Raw genomic sequence first — 14,380 nt, forward strand, 5'->3', positions numbered from 1 at the left:
ATTGAGAGACAACGCTTCGCCGCGGGACCAAGCATAAATATGTCAAGTGTTAATTGCTGTCACTTAACGAAGAGCACAAACTCAAATACAACAACAACAATGCGACTCATATACACACACACACACACAAGCATATAGATTAATGTATAAGCCGCAGATGAAAGCGGCGTGTAAACAAGACTTTAATCTACTTACGAGTAGCTAAGACTAAGGCAGCTGCCTTTGCCTCTCAAAAGTTCGCAAGCCGCAGCAAAAATTATAAAAAAAGGAACCAAACACACACACACTGTTACACACATCTTTTACACACCCTATAATACGCTTTAACAAGTTGCTTATGGCCATAAATTCAACAAGCCAACAGAAGCTCATAAAAAGGACTTACCCCCTTTAGACCTGGCCTACTCATTGCTGGCGACTTTGCAACCAACCCCCCCGACAGCTGCCTACATAAATAAAAGCGAACGTTGCAGACATGCCTTGACATTTCATATCATATCACACACTCACACACAAGGACACACACCTACAGCAACACAAGCAGCTGACAAGAAACAAGAATATCCTGCGCAACAAAAAAATAACTAAACTGCACCCAGGCGCAAGGTGCTAACATATTTCACAGGCATTAACAAGCAGCTGTGCTGGACAATGGGTGAGGTGAGGGGTGGTGACAGGGGGGAGGAGGTGCACAATGAGCTCTGAATAATGTTCTTATCGAACACATTTATCGACAAGCCCGCCCGTTTCCCATTTTAAATGTCTTACCAATGTACATAGATTGGCTCGTGGCTGATACTCTGCGGACCACTTCCTTTGACTACATTTCGTGTTGTGACAGGTGAATTGCAGCAGGTAGCCATGGTCTATCATGGTTATAATGATGATGATATCTATGTGATATGTGGACATGTTAAATGAATGAAATGAAATGATATGGACAAGATAAGAAACTCATCAAAGTCCTATTTTAGCGGAAATTAAGGCAAAAGAAAGTCAAATTGCTTGAGTCATATTTTCGAAATTCTTAAAAGCAAATACAATAAATAACTATAGAGAAGAAAAGTTGAATTTATTACAGAACATTTTTACAATAGCTAAGTTAAATTTGCAGTACTACAAAATAAAGTTCAAAACGTGAAATAATCTTCATACTTTCCGTCCGTTTGTCTGTGCCCATAAAAACCATTTTTTTGCACTCTTTTGAAGCAAGTTACTTTTAACTTGGAATTTAACATCAGGACTTATAAAGTCATAAAATTTTTTGTCGACTACCATCGGAAGTTATTCGAGAAAATTATTCATTAGCCCAATAACTTATTACACTGAAAAACAGTCAAAACTTTCTTATTTTCTTCCTATTTTAAATAACTTCTGAGTAAACTTTATTCTTGGATACTTCCACTCGTTCAACCAATTGAAGTAAATAAAAACAAGTACAAGTGCTCTTCGAGAGTGCTCGACTAGGAAATACCTCACATCTAGCTGTGAGATGCCGACACAAGCATTCTCACCTCCTCTTACTTTTATGTACACACAAAAGTACGCAAGCCTCAAGCGATATGCCTATTGGGAATGTATTCTCAAATAATCTATAATAATCTCTTATAATTCGATCTCTATGAAACCTAAATTTAGCAAACAAATCAACGGAAACGGAAATCGATATTACAACAATAACCTATATGTGAAGTATATGTATCTAGCTTTTATAATCGTCGAGCTGAAAGCTCAATACTTATTGATATTATGGAAATGAAAGGATCGATCAATTGATCGACTTACCTAGGCACATGAAAGAGCAAATCAAGCTATGCATACTCTAGAAAGCTGAATATGCTTTCTTCTCTATCGTAACATTAATTCGCCCAAATCTAGTTTTGCCATTTTAGTCCCATTTAGTCCCTCTCAAACTTGTGTAGTTCTAGAAACTCTATTGATTTATGCCCGGACCTTATCTAACTCTTTCCACTGCAAAGCCGCTCCTGGTTTATTCAATCCGATAATAATCGATTGTTAATTTTTACTCATATTTATCATCTAGCCGGAGAGCACTTCCAATTACCATATGAGCGAAAATATTGGCCAGCGAACGGGCAACTGAGCACGGAAATCGTTGCTGAGTGCCATATTTTTATATTTGATACTCATATTATAGACAGTATATGTCGCATTTGGCGCTCAGTTGGCAAACGCCAGTTCGATGTGAAAGACGCGAACTAAATACAAAAATATAACAAAGCGCGATGTGACACAAAAAATAAAAGCCACATGAGAGTGTAGTAAATCCATTAGAGTTATATTTATGAGTCTGCAGTACAAAACATCAATTTCTGCTGCCCACAGAGCATAGTGCAAGTCCAAGTCCAAGTGGAGAGTCACATGAGACGGGACGCCATAATTGCGAAAAGTGAAAAGTGAAACGAGATTCGGTTAACAGAGCGCAATATGGGCTTAAAGTAAACGCTATTATCAGCATTAAATCATGGCCAACAGAGTTGGGACACTTTATCGATTTTGTATTTTGAATATTGTTGCGCCATTATCATCGCATTTATATAAGTGATAATTATATTAGGCGTTTATCTGGCCATCGCTGGCTGCAGTGCGGCTCGCTTGATAAACAAAACGCTTGTGTTCTTTGTTTATCTTTCGGATTACTCATCCGCAACCAGCGGCAAAAACAACCAACTGGTTTTGCGCAAAAGAGAACCAAAAAAAACCATGCAACTTTAAAATTTCGTCGTAAAACCAAACTCGTATTACTTAGAAAATGTGCTAATCGTATGTGCAAGTAATGAATAGGAAAAACAACCCGACAGGTGTGTGGCATGTGATACTGCGACTGGGGGATTAAAGCCAACAGGTGTGTAAATTACGAACTTCAAGCAGCAACAACAACAATAGACCATAAATCGATTAAGACTTATTAAAGAGGTGTTAAAATTTACACAACATTTTTGGTCTTCTCTCAACATTCAAGCTAATTGTTCTCTTAGATAAAGCAACATGCTAATGTTAAATAATATTATTTGCATTTATTAATTTTTTTATGCTTAACTTCAAGCAATATTCATATGATGCAATCATCTATTCAGCGCTAGCTATCTTTCAGTTTGGACACATTAATCAAACCTCAATTGCGGCTTGTTCGCATTATACAACGTTTGTTTTCCACATTGCCAAATGATAACCGATAACAAATATATAATGTGACCGGGCGGAGAGGGGGCTGGAGGCGGGTGTGGGGGCGACGGAAGTGCAGACAGCGCGAATTATACAAACACAAACATGCCTCGGTATGCATAGGCGAGTGAGTATAGGGAAAAGTTTATAGCGCCCAAAAACGTGCTATACAACGGGCAACTGAACAAACAAGCCAGAAATAGACGGCATTCAGCTTAAATATAATTATATGTGTATTTTCATATGTGCGGCAGATAACATAAAGCCCCATTTGATAAAGTTGTTGCCAACTTTTCCAGCCAGGTGGGCAGCAACCGCCAAAGGGAACTGAACATCTTTTCTCGGTTTGCAAATTTCATTCGCAGCACTCGTTAAAGTAAATTGAAAAACTTCAAGACACAGTCGGACAATCGGACAGACAGTTGGCAAAACATAAAAATTGAATTGTATTTAAAAGTGCGACAAATAAATGTTAATGTCCTGAACCACAGAGAAGAGCGCATTAAATTTGTCGAGTCAGCGTGCTTTCCAAGTTTAATTCTGTTTTTATTTAAATAAATATATATATACATATATATATATATATATATATATATATATATGTGTGTGTGCTTACGTATGTCTATGTATGCGTAGGTACAAACATGTCTGTTGGCTGCTGCGATTTATTGGAATTTGTTTCTGTTAGGTCTACAATATTCCCGACAGCATTTGCTTTGCCCAAAAGTATGCTACGATTTCTATACATGACGCATATGAATGAGCGGCCAACGTAGGAGTGTGTGTGTGAGTGTGTGCGAGCGTGTGTGTGTGTGCAACCGTGTGTGTCTAAATGCTAATTTGAATAATGAGAACGACATCAACGCGCCATTTTCTAGTTGTTGACTGTCATCATCGTCGCCGCCGTCGTCGTCGCCGTCGCCATTTTGCGTTTCCGCTGCGCCATCGTGAATTTAACTTGAATAAACTGTTATATGGAATATGGGAGTAAATATACCTAAACAAAACACGTATCCGATGTGGGTAACCTACACGACATGGCGCGTGCCCGTCCGCTTCGGCATAAAACAAATGTTAAAGTTTTAATGCGCTATACGGCTGAAATGCATTAAGAGTAGCATTATCCTTTAATGCCTTTTAAGGATTGCTGAAATATAGCTGTTCTTGGGGTCATGCGATTGTTTATGCTGAAAGAAACAAAGCCTGCTTTCTATTTTATTTATAAGCTGGAAGTGAAGACGGCTTTAAAGCGACTATTTAACATTTCCGTGTGAATTACATGTGATGTGTAATGTTATTCAATCAACATGAAAACAAGTTCTGCTAATCCAGAGTAAAATTTACAGAGGTTCTGTGTTTGATTCAAGTGAACTTCCTGCTTTTAGTTTCGATTCGTGAGCATAGTTTATACTGGCATTTGAGGCCAGATATTGATTCAAATATTGGTTAATATATGTATAATTTTCCGCTCAACTAAAAATATGGCAAGTCGTATGAGCTCTAAATTTGATCCATAGGTAATAAAGACGTCAACCTAATGCAAAGGCATTGGCTTCCCATTTAAGGCTCTGAAGCTGGGTCTATATTAAATGTATTCTTCTTTCAGACAAAACAATTTTTATAAAACAAAATATCTTTTTCAGTTTGGGCTTCAATTCGTCTTTCTTTTTGGTTTGCTTTGAGTTTGGATATAAAGAAAAAAATATATTCAATTTCCGTTTGCAGGCTTGAATAAGTTTATTTATTAAAATCCTAGCCTTAAATAGCTAACAATGTGTCTCATCTCCGACTTTCTGCCTACCCCTGAAGGGCTTTTTTCTATTTCTGAGGAGATACTTGTGGTTAAACATAAGGCGTGTTCATCTTAATTATGCTACTTATGTTTAAGCAATTATTTTATTTATTAACTTTTCTTACATTAACTTAAACTGTTTTCGTGACTAGCTTCGTTTAATAACGATTTGTCTTTTCTGCAAGCTGAAAGGAAATGTTTGCCATATTCGATGACATTTTAAAGCAGTTTCTTCGCCCCTTACATATTCAGGACAAACTACATAGTTATATTAATCATTTCCTATGGACTGACACATCCGTTCTAGTTTATTGTGCCCTTCCCCGGGGACCGGCCAGCTTGGCAAATGGCTTCACGCCTGGTCGCAAATGTCGGCGCTTAGAAACCATTTACATTTGGTGCCAGGCTCAAACTTGATTGTCACTTGCAGCATCCTTGTGTGGAGAGGAAGTGTTTGTATTCATTAGAAGTGTCTCTGCCTTTCTATGGCCCAGAGATAGGGAAGGCAATCAGACTTGGCTCACGCAAGCAAAATTAAATCGTTGACAACTTCAAAGCGAAAATTGTGAGATAAAGCTTCATTGATGTTGACGATGATGATGATGATGACGATGTTCGCACCCGTCATTCATATACTTGCTATTAAAGCCAAGAGCTCAGAATATTTACTTGTTCACTTATTGCAGAACCGCCGAGGAGGAGCAGGAGCAGGAGCAGGAGCGCAACATGGATTACGATGACGACAAGTTGGTCTCGGATGAGGTGCATCTGCGGCAGCTCAGCGCGACGCCGTGCTCGGCGCTGCAGCAGCGCCGCCAGAGCAAAAGCGTAACACACTCCGCGCCCCCGGAGCTAACGCAGCGCGGCCAGGCACTACAGGAGCCGGAAACTGAGGCGGAGCAGGGCGTGGTGCTGCGTCGTGCCGTCGACAAGGGGGCGATTACCTTGGCACAAATAGATGATCTAAGGCTGGAAAGCGACGATGACGATGACGTGAACGACGACGTTGACGGCGGGCCCGGTCTGAGCAATCCCGCAGCGCAGACCACAAATGATGAGCAGATTCCAGCCACAACAATGGCAGCAATGGCCACAATTACAACCACAACAACTTTAACTACAACAACAACAATGGGAACAGCAGCAAGCGAGGTAAGTTGAATTGTGCCCAGCACTTAGGGCTAATTAAAAGCTAAACTGTAACAAAAAACAGCAGGAAGCAGCCACGAGCACGACGTGCACCCCAACTCTGGCCCTAGCCGCTCTGGATATGTCCAAAATACCACGGCTGCCTGGCGACGGCGCCCAGATGGACGACAGCGGCGATCTGCCCTATTCGCTGCGTGCCTCCACAGCATCAATTCTGTCCAATTTGCGCAGGAAACAGCAGGCCATGCTCGGCGCCAGCCTGGCCATTGACCGACCCGAGGGCTCGGTTACGGCCAAGCCAACGCCGCGCCGTGTCCAATCCGTGCGCATCGTCGAGGCTAAATCTGGCTATGGACCCAAGCGACGCACCGAAAGCTGCAGCATATTTGGCAACAGCAATTTTGGTAAGCCAAAAGCCAAAAGTCATGTTTACGCAGGTTTACAAGGCCTTACAAGGCAGTTGATAGCCTATTGCCTGCCTGCCCTAAAAGCCATGTTTATTCCAATGAGAAAAGAGTAATGTTTTTAAGACAGGCATCCTTCACCTCATAATTATATAGATTCTTGTTTATATAGATCTGCTAACATGAACCTATGCTAATGATTATCCTGGATCGAAACTCTATATCACATAACATTCATCGTTTAGACGTACAACTTTTTTAGGGTAACTTTCGTTTATGTTGATATATTCAAACTTTTAACATAAATTCCGATAAAGGACTACAATCAGATATAGAAGAGATTAGTCCAAAAATTAAGCTTTTGTCTGATAAACGTATTTATGTTTAAGTTCTCCTTCTACTAAATCTTATCATATAGCTCCATTATTAGAAAAAGCGGCCCAAAATTTCGTTCTCTTACCAAAAGATTATTAATTAGTTTCACAATATCCAAAATATGCTCTATAAATCCGGTTCGGCATCTAGATATTCCTTCTATTGTCCCAGCAGTTTTCCGAACTTATTTAATCTACGTCAGTGTCAAAAATAATTTGATAATCTGATATATATATTTATATATATATATTTTTTCTACAATATAAGATGAAACACAGTGAGATTTGCAAATTGCTGCAGCTGCTGGTTACATTGCCCTTGGTTCTTGGCAGCGAAGATGAGTCAAGAGTGAGTCGAGTGAGGCGTCTGGCTACTCCCAACTACGATCCGGAAGTGTACGAAAATATGGCCAAATATGTCGTGTCGATTAGGTCACGTTCGCCGCACAAATACTTTGGCGACAATCATTTCTGTGGCGGCTGCATAATATCCCCCCGATTTGTGATAACTGCCGCGATGTGTGTCATGGAGTAGGTATATTGCATCCATATATAATTATTGATCCAGCAGTAATCCATTTTCGATATAAGCGAAGGAAAGATAATGCTTCGAAGTCGGGTGCTGGTGGTCGTTGCTGGAGCGCCAAACCGTCTGAAGGTTGTCACGGATCAGACTCTCAATGTTCCGATTTGCGATATTTTCGTCCCGACAAACTATACCGTGTTCAATACCAACAATATTGCGCTTATGGAGCTGGCTTATGACCTTCCCTCCGCGAATAAGCACATTGGCATTATCAATCTGCCCACCCAACCACCCGCTACTGATCTCACTTACAGGGTCCTGGGCTGGGGACGCGTCTATAAAGTTGGGTTGATTCCAAAGATTGTCTTAAGGAACAGAACTCATGTTATCCTATTGCTTGCAGGGCGGTCCTCTGGCGTCCAGAATATTGTTTATCGATGTCAACTTACAGAAAAGAAATGTTTGCGAGTCTCTGATCGAAAATTTCAAGCCAGCAATGTTGTGCGCCGGCAATTTGAATTCTTCAGAAGATGAAAATCCCTGCCCGGGCGATTCCGGCGATCCGCTATTGTTGAATTTAACAATTTATGGCATCGCCACATATGGCCTTGGCTGCGGTTATGGCTATATGCCATCGGTCTACACGGACGTGTGGTACCACATGGGCTGGATCAATGAAGTCCTAAAGCAAAATCTCAGCCCCAAATATCAATTTCAACCCCATTATATGTTCCTATTGTTAATTATGTTGATAATTGCATTTTAAGCGGATTTACTTCCTTAGAAGGCATTCCATATGTTGCTATACTGATATGTGGAATGCATAATAAAGCATTCAATATGTTGACTTGTAAAGCTGTCCATTTCATTCGAAACAGCTCGCATAACTTTCAAAAATAGTTCTTGATCAGGCTTACGAGCTAAGAACCAGCCACATCCGTCTTACAGTGCGTCCAGCTGGCCTTTAAGCCTGGAAAATAAACTCTTGATTCATTTGGAGCTTGTCAACCTTACTATCATAGAGCAGAGTAGAAGTTGGTACATTAGATAAGCATGGAGCAGTCAGGTGGTCAGAAAAGGTTTCGAAGACTAAATTTATCTTTGGTAAATAACTATCTATGTAGCTCGTATAAAAGTCGATTGTTCTTAACGTACATGCAACAGATTATGAACTGGAATCGGGTCAATCCATCGCGAGCATTGCTGGACCCCAACGTCCGCTGACTAATGAAACGTATTCGGCCTTCAAAAGCGGCAATGTGGTCAAGGGCATACTCTGCCCTTCGTTGACGAACTCGTTCAAGCAGAGCTCGCTGGAGAGAAGCTATCTGACCTACACGCACAGACAACGCCAGAAATCGCTCATAATCGTCAATGTGGTGGACTTTGTGCTTAAGATTGTAATGGCGCTCATTTGGATGCTGCAGCCCAGGGAGGAGCGCCTGGAGAATGTAAGCGGATTAGTGCCAATTCCAATCGAAAACTATACCAAATTCCCTTCACAGTCCATGCAGAGCTCGGACGAGGCGAGCACAGCGACGGCGATAACCTGGTCCGTTTGCTGTGGGATTGCCAACTTGGCCATTTGCTTTCTGGGCTATTGGCGCTGCTTTGCCAACAATTATTTGCACTGGGCGGCCGTCTGCACGTGGGTGCTCTTCAATATACAAGGTAAGGAGCGGGGAGGGATGCACATAAATCATGCGTCACATGCGCTGGCCGTTAAATGTCCTAATCCTTTGGCCGTCATAAATGTTTTATTGCCCCTGCGACAGGATTCATCAGCGAAGGCGTCGGCTTCGAGAACCGTGAGTACCTGGTCTGGTACATTCTGTTTGTCATATTTGTGCCCTACGCCATGTTGCCGCTGCCGCTCAAATGGTGCGTGGTGGGCGGCACAATCACGGCCAGCTGCCACCTGGCCGTAATCACAATCAACAAATTGCAGGACAAGGAGGTAGTACAAAGCGCACACAAGCCGTTATACTCTATGGATTGCAATTTCTTTTCCTCTTTCTCTTCTGTTGCTAGACACCAATGGATCACAACTGCGTTCTGTTTCAAATCATTGCCAATTTCATTCTGTACACGGCCATTAATGTGGCCGGCATGTACACGAAATATCTGACAGATCGTGGACAGCGTTTGGCCTTCATTGAGACCCACAAGGCAATGGAGCACAAAAAGGAGTCCGAAAAGGAGCTGCAACGCACTCAGAAATTGCTTGATTCAAGTAAGTCCACTTGCAAATATCCGAAAACTATCTATATATCTGTATAAGTATATAAGGTAAGGGCTAGCTCAAAAGTGAGCAGCTTTTTGTCGATGGTTCAAATCCAGCAGCAATTTTCAATTTCCATTTGTTTATTGAATTTGTTATTATTTACATATTATTTTCAATATTATTAATTTGACCCGTGCAACAGCGAGTAAATTTCTGCCACTAGTTATGGAATATTTTATTGTGGTTCATTCATATTTATAGCGTATTTTATATATGTAAAAGCCATCAGATTAAGACCAAAGACATTGTTAAAGCTGTCGATAACAGAATATTTTCAATACTTGCAATTTAGCTTCGATTTGTTGCAAGGCTGGGCTCTCATTTAACAAAAAAAAAGAGATTCAAGAGAAATGGAAGCAAAAGCAGCTGTAAGGTCTCAAAATAAATGAAATTCTGTAGAACTCAGAGCCAGGTAACTGGAAGCGAATAGCTGCAGGTAATCATTAGGAAGCTGCCAGGATTCACATATTTGAGGTGTGCTCAGTAATTGTGAGTTGCTTAACGAATGCAGGAACTGACTGCATAAGGACCACAAAAGTTGCATTCTAAATTTACACTTTTTAAGACGAATTTGATATTCTTTTACTATTGCATTCTGTTTGCAGTTTTGCCCAACATTGTGAATAATCAAATACGCAGCGAAATGTACAAGGGCACGGATCCCACAGTTGAGACGCAGTTCAACAAGTTGTACGTGTATCCCATGGACAATGTGAGCATTCTCTTTGCGGACATAAAGGTAAACAATATAAATAGCACATTTATTGTTCTGGCCAATAATTTAAGCTTATTTCTGCAGGGCTTCACGGAGCTGGCGAGCAAAACATCGGCCCAGCAATTGGTGAAAATTTTAAACGACCTTTTCGCCCGTTTCGATCGCATTGCTGAGGTAAGTGTCATGTTCCATATGTCCAGCATTAGAGATACTTCGAATTTAACATTGTTTTCGTGGTCCACAGGACAATCATTGCCTGCGCGTGAAGCTGCTCGGCGATTGCTATTACTGCGTGTCACAGTTCGAAAGTGACAATTGGAAGACGCGACCGGATCATGCGGTGTGTAGCGTCGAAACTGGGCTACACATGATAAAGGCCATCAAGGATGTCCGCCTGCATACGCACGTAAGTGACAGGAAATTGTTGTAATGGGCCTCCAATTAACAGCCAATTGTTTCATGCGTGATTTGTTAAGGCAAGCAATTGCATTTTTTTAAACTTTTTCATTGAACAGTCTGAAACCTTTATTTTTAAATTATTTAATATAGGAAATTAAAGTTGCAAAGTTTTCGTCTTCCCTTGACTGAACTCAAACATATTGCTGCATACTTTCGAGCGCAGCTTGAAATTAACAGCTGCCGTCTAACAGAAAGCTGTTAGTCAACAACAGTCCGCTGTTATGCAGCCGGATGCTGTAAAACGTTGGCAGCCCGCCAATAATTTTTTTTAAATTTAATGCCGCAAATTTTTCAGCTGTCAGCTATTTGGCATTTCTTTTTTGCAGCAAGCCGCTTTATTTTTACGAATATTGCACATTGTTTTTGCTCTGCCCGCTGTGTCGGCCTCTGTGGCCCGGCCCCGTGTAGTGTCGCACTGGTCGTTGCCGGACGTGTTGACAATTCATTTGTATGCAAATCTCAGCAGAGCAAAAGGCAGTCACAAACGGCAACAGCTCTGAAAATATGTAAGACTGCTATGGACGAGAGTGTTCGACTAACGGATGCCCTGTGATATGCTGCCGTCACAAGCATTCAAACTTGAATTTCTTGTATAGCTTCGATGCTTACGGTCCGATCTTAATCGAACTTTCAGGAATTGCATATGGCTTCCAAGTGCATAGATACGCAAGGATATATCTCTCAAAATAAATTTGTCGTTTCAAGCTTGAGCGTAGAGACGTGCCACAAAGCTTAAGCTGAACATCGATTCTTATCGATTGATAGTTATCGTTGAGTGATCGATAATTTAAAACAAAATTGAAGTATATACTCTATGGCGTTTATTTTTCTTCATCTTCTGGCTGTTACCTTAATGAACATGAAATTATTATACCTTACTTTACCCATTGTTTCAATTTGTAGAGGGTATACAAGCAACAGCAAGAAATATGTGTTAAATTTTCATGCCCGACAACGTACGAACGAAACTTAATAGATTTTTTTTTTGTCGCAGCGAGTAGGGAACTCAGCTTCCCTTAACTCTTGTGACCTTTAAGGGCATTTAATGAATGTGAAAGCTGCCGTTAAATAATGACAATTGGCCGACACCGCATCCGAGTGTCGGTCAGTGCAACAGACACTGGCATTGACACTCTGACAGCTGCAGCGACCCCCAAAAGTATGCGGCAGTTGCAGTTGCAGTTGCAGTTGCAGCTGCAGGTGCAGCTCAGTCTGCAGTTAAGCACGTGCTTTGCATATATTGTAAATTCTGCGTCTGTTAATTCCGCAGGTTGACCTCAACATGCGCATCGGCATACACAGCGGCTCGGTGATGTGCGGTGTGCTCGGCAACAAGAAATGGCATTTTGACGTTTGGTCCAATGATGTTATCATTGCAAATCACATGGAATCTGGCGGCATACCTGGGTAAGTTCGGTCACGTCCAGCCCGCTAGCTAGCTCTTGCATACATTTGTGTGTTGCCATTTGAATTAGTCGCGAAATTATGCACACAGCATTGCCAGCACGCCCAAGGTCCTGTAATTATCCTTGTTGTCGAAAACAACTGGTAAGCAAAACCAGGCGAAACAAAACAAGCTCTAGATTAGCGAAGAGCAAATACCCTTAGAGACAGACAGGCTCTATAAGACAGGAAATAATTATTATTTAGCAGGGCTGTATTTCTTTTTTCACTTTTAGTTAATATTAATTGTGGCATATAAACAATTTATTAATTCTTTGTGCTTAAATCCATAGCTCAATTTTAAATCAGCAATTGTCTATTTATATGCCTTGAAAGGCAATTCTAGATAGATGCTTTTTCTAAGTCAACCTTAGTCCTTTGGGCATTTAAGTTAGGATCTCAAATCGAATTCCAGTCTCTTATATGGCTGTCATATTGCTTGACACCTGACCCTATTCCATGTCCTAGACTCTTGATTATAATTATAAACATGCTTAAAAGTGTGCTATACCAAATCGTGTCCAACAAAGAATCACATCAGTTATTTAAACAGATTTCGCATTAAGCGAAGTTCCTCTTTAAAGTCTAGTCCTTGAGGCGCAAAAGGATTAGACACTTTTTGACTGTTATTTAATACTGTGAACTGTTAAAATCAGCAAAATACAATATTTTGGCCAGCTGGCAGTCTCATATATTTTGGCAAAAATTCAAGAATTGAATGCGAAACCCGAGCTGCCAAATAACATGGCTGTGCTCTGCCTTCGAATCTTAGTGAGCCAAATTTTTAATTGGCCAATTAGGGCGTGTCCAATGCTGCTGGCTAACAGCAATTGCTTTGTTATTTTCGCAAACTCAGCGTGTTTAGACACAAGAAACCAACACAAGAAAAAGCAAAAACAACAATCAACTAACAGAGAATCGGAATCGGAGTGTCGAATCAGGGCGACCACAAACCGAACCGAATAAGATGAAAAGTAGAACAAGTTTCCATTTAATGCAAAACGCTTTGATGTAATTGTGGCCTGGCCAAGTGCCACAGCCCCAGCCAGAGCCAGAGCCAGAGAAACAGAAATATAAACATTTAACGACAGCAAGGAACAGGCAACCATATTGTAGAGCAATCCAATTATGAGAGGCGAGCTGTACGCACAGCCGCAGAAAACGTGGACAAATATTTGAATTTAATTTTCGCCAACTAACCAACCAACCCATCTACCCACAATCTATCTACCCGCTCAACCCCTTGCCAGGCGTGTTCACATCTCGGAGGCGACACTCAACTGCCTGAACGATGCCTACGAGGTGGAGCCGGGCAACGGCGGCAGTCGGGATAATCACCTCAATAAGCTGAACGTGACCACCTATCTCATCAAGCGAACGGAGCCGTTGCGGTAAGTCTTCAAATCCGTCCGTCTTGGCCGGCATTAACCACCCGTTAATCTGGCGCAGACCCAAGCGACGCTTTGGCACCCGCAGCAGCGCGCATCTGAGCAGCAGCCTTGCCCCCGCCGCCGTCGGCACGCCCCTAACGCCCAGCGCGCTGCCCAAGTCGATCTCGGCCAGCGGCAGCGGCAACGACTGCAGCATGGGCAGCACCACGGCTGTGGGCATCGGCGACGGTGGCAGCATCGATGGACGCAGTCTGGAGTGTGCCGTTGCCATGGCTGTGCAGCAGCCGTCGCAGCTGCTGCAGCAGCAGCAGAAGAAGAACATCTCGCTCAATTCGCTGCCCAATGTCGTCGAGGGCGTACCCCTCGATAATCGCCGCCTACGCAACGGCATTGCCGCCGCCATTGCAGGCAATGCGAATGCAGGTGGCACAGGTGCACCAGCCGGCCTGTCTACGGTATCCTCGCCCACGGCCATGATGTCCGCACCGCTCGAACAGCAGCTAAAGCCGCGCAACGGCGCCAGCATACAAAACCTGACTGAGGCAATCAGTGCCAAGGGTCTGGTCATAGAGGACGAGAGCACGACCGAGTGGATACCCGAGATACCATTTAGAAATGTGAGTAAGGCCCAAGAGAGTCCTCTCGATCTTTAGATCC

At 42.1% G+C, this 14,380-nt stretch overlaps 2 protein-coding genes across 5 annotated transcripts in view; both read left to right on the forward strand.

The window, feature by feature from the left end:
• The window catches only part of Adcy8 (adenylyl cyclase 78C), a 40,807-nt gene that overhangs the window by 22,310 nt on the left and 4,117 nt on the right, over nt 1-14,380 (forward strand). The window contains 12 exon segments of the mRNA XM_064696369.1: nt 5,665-6,130; nt 6,192-6,531; nt 8,596-8,882; nt 8,937-9,102; nt 9,207-9,388; nt 9,463-9,664; nt 10,321-10,454; nt 10,515-10,604; nt 10,675-10,836; nt 12,160-12,296; nt 13,583-13,723; nt 13,782-14,340. Of these exon segments, the coding sequence (XP_064552439.1) occupies nt 5,665-6,130; nt 6,192-6,531; nt 8,596-8,882; nt 8,937-9,102; nt 9,207-9,388; nt 9,463-9,664; nt 10,321-10,454; nt 10,515-10,604; nt 10,675-10,836; nt 12,160-12,296; nt 13,583-13,723; nt 13,782-14,340 (2,866 nt within the window).
• Nucleotides 7,108-8,286, forward strand: LOC135438165 (trypsin alpha-3-like). Of its 4 annotated transcripts, none has more exons than XM_064696365.1 (3): nt 7,108-7,436; nt 7,497-7,773; nt 7,835-8,286. In XM_064696365.1, exons 1-3 carry the CDS (start codon nt 7,174-7,176, stop codon nt 8,195-8,197), a joined length of 903 nt encoding a protein of 300 aa, XP_064552435.1. In that variant the 5' UTR covers nt 7,108-7,173; the 3' UTR covers nt 8,198-8,286. The 4 variants fall into 4 exon arrangements, with proteins under 4 accessions (XP_064552435.1, XP_064552437.1, XP_064552436.1 ...); XM_064696367.1 differs by having other exon boundaries at nt 7,295-7,436; nt 7,502-7,773; XM_064696366.1 differs by having other exon boundaries at nt 7,305-7,440.

Source organism: Drosophila montana, unplaced genomic scaffold (assembly GCF_035044405.1).
Source record: "Drosophila montana isolate Dmon_TW-CO22-7 unplaced genomic scaffold, ASM3504440v1 contig_3846_1, whole genome shotgun sequence".
NCBI lineage: Eukaryota > Metazoa > Arthropoda > Insecta > Diptera > Drosophilidae > Drosophila > Drosophila montana.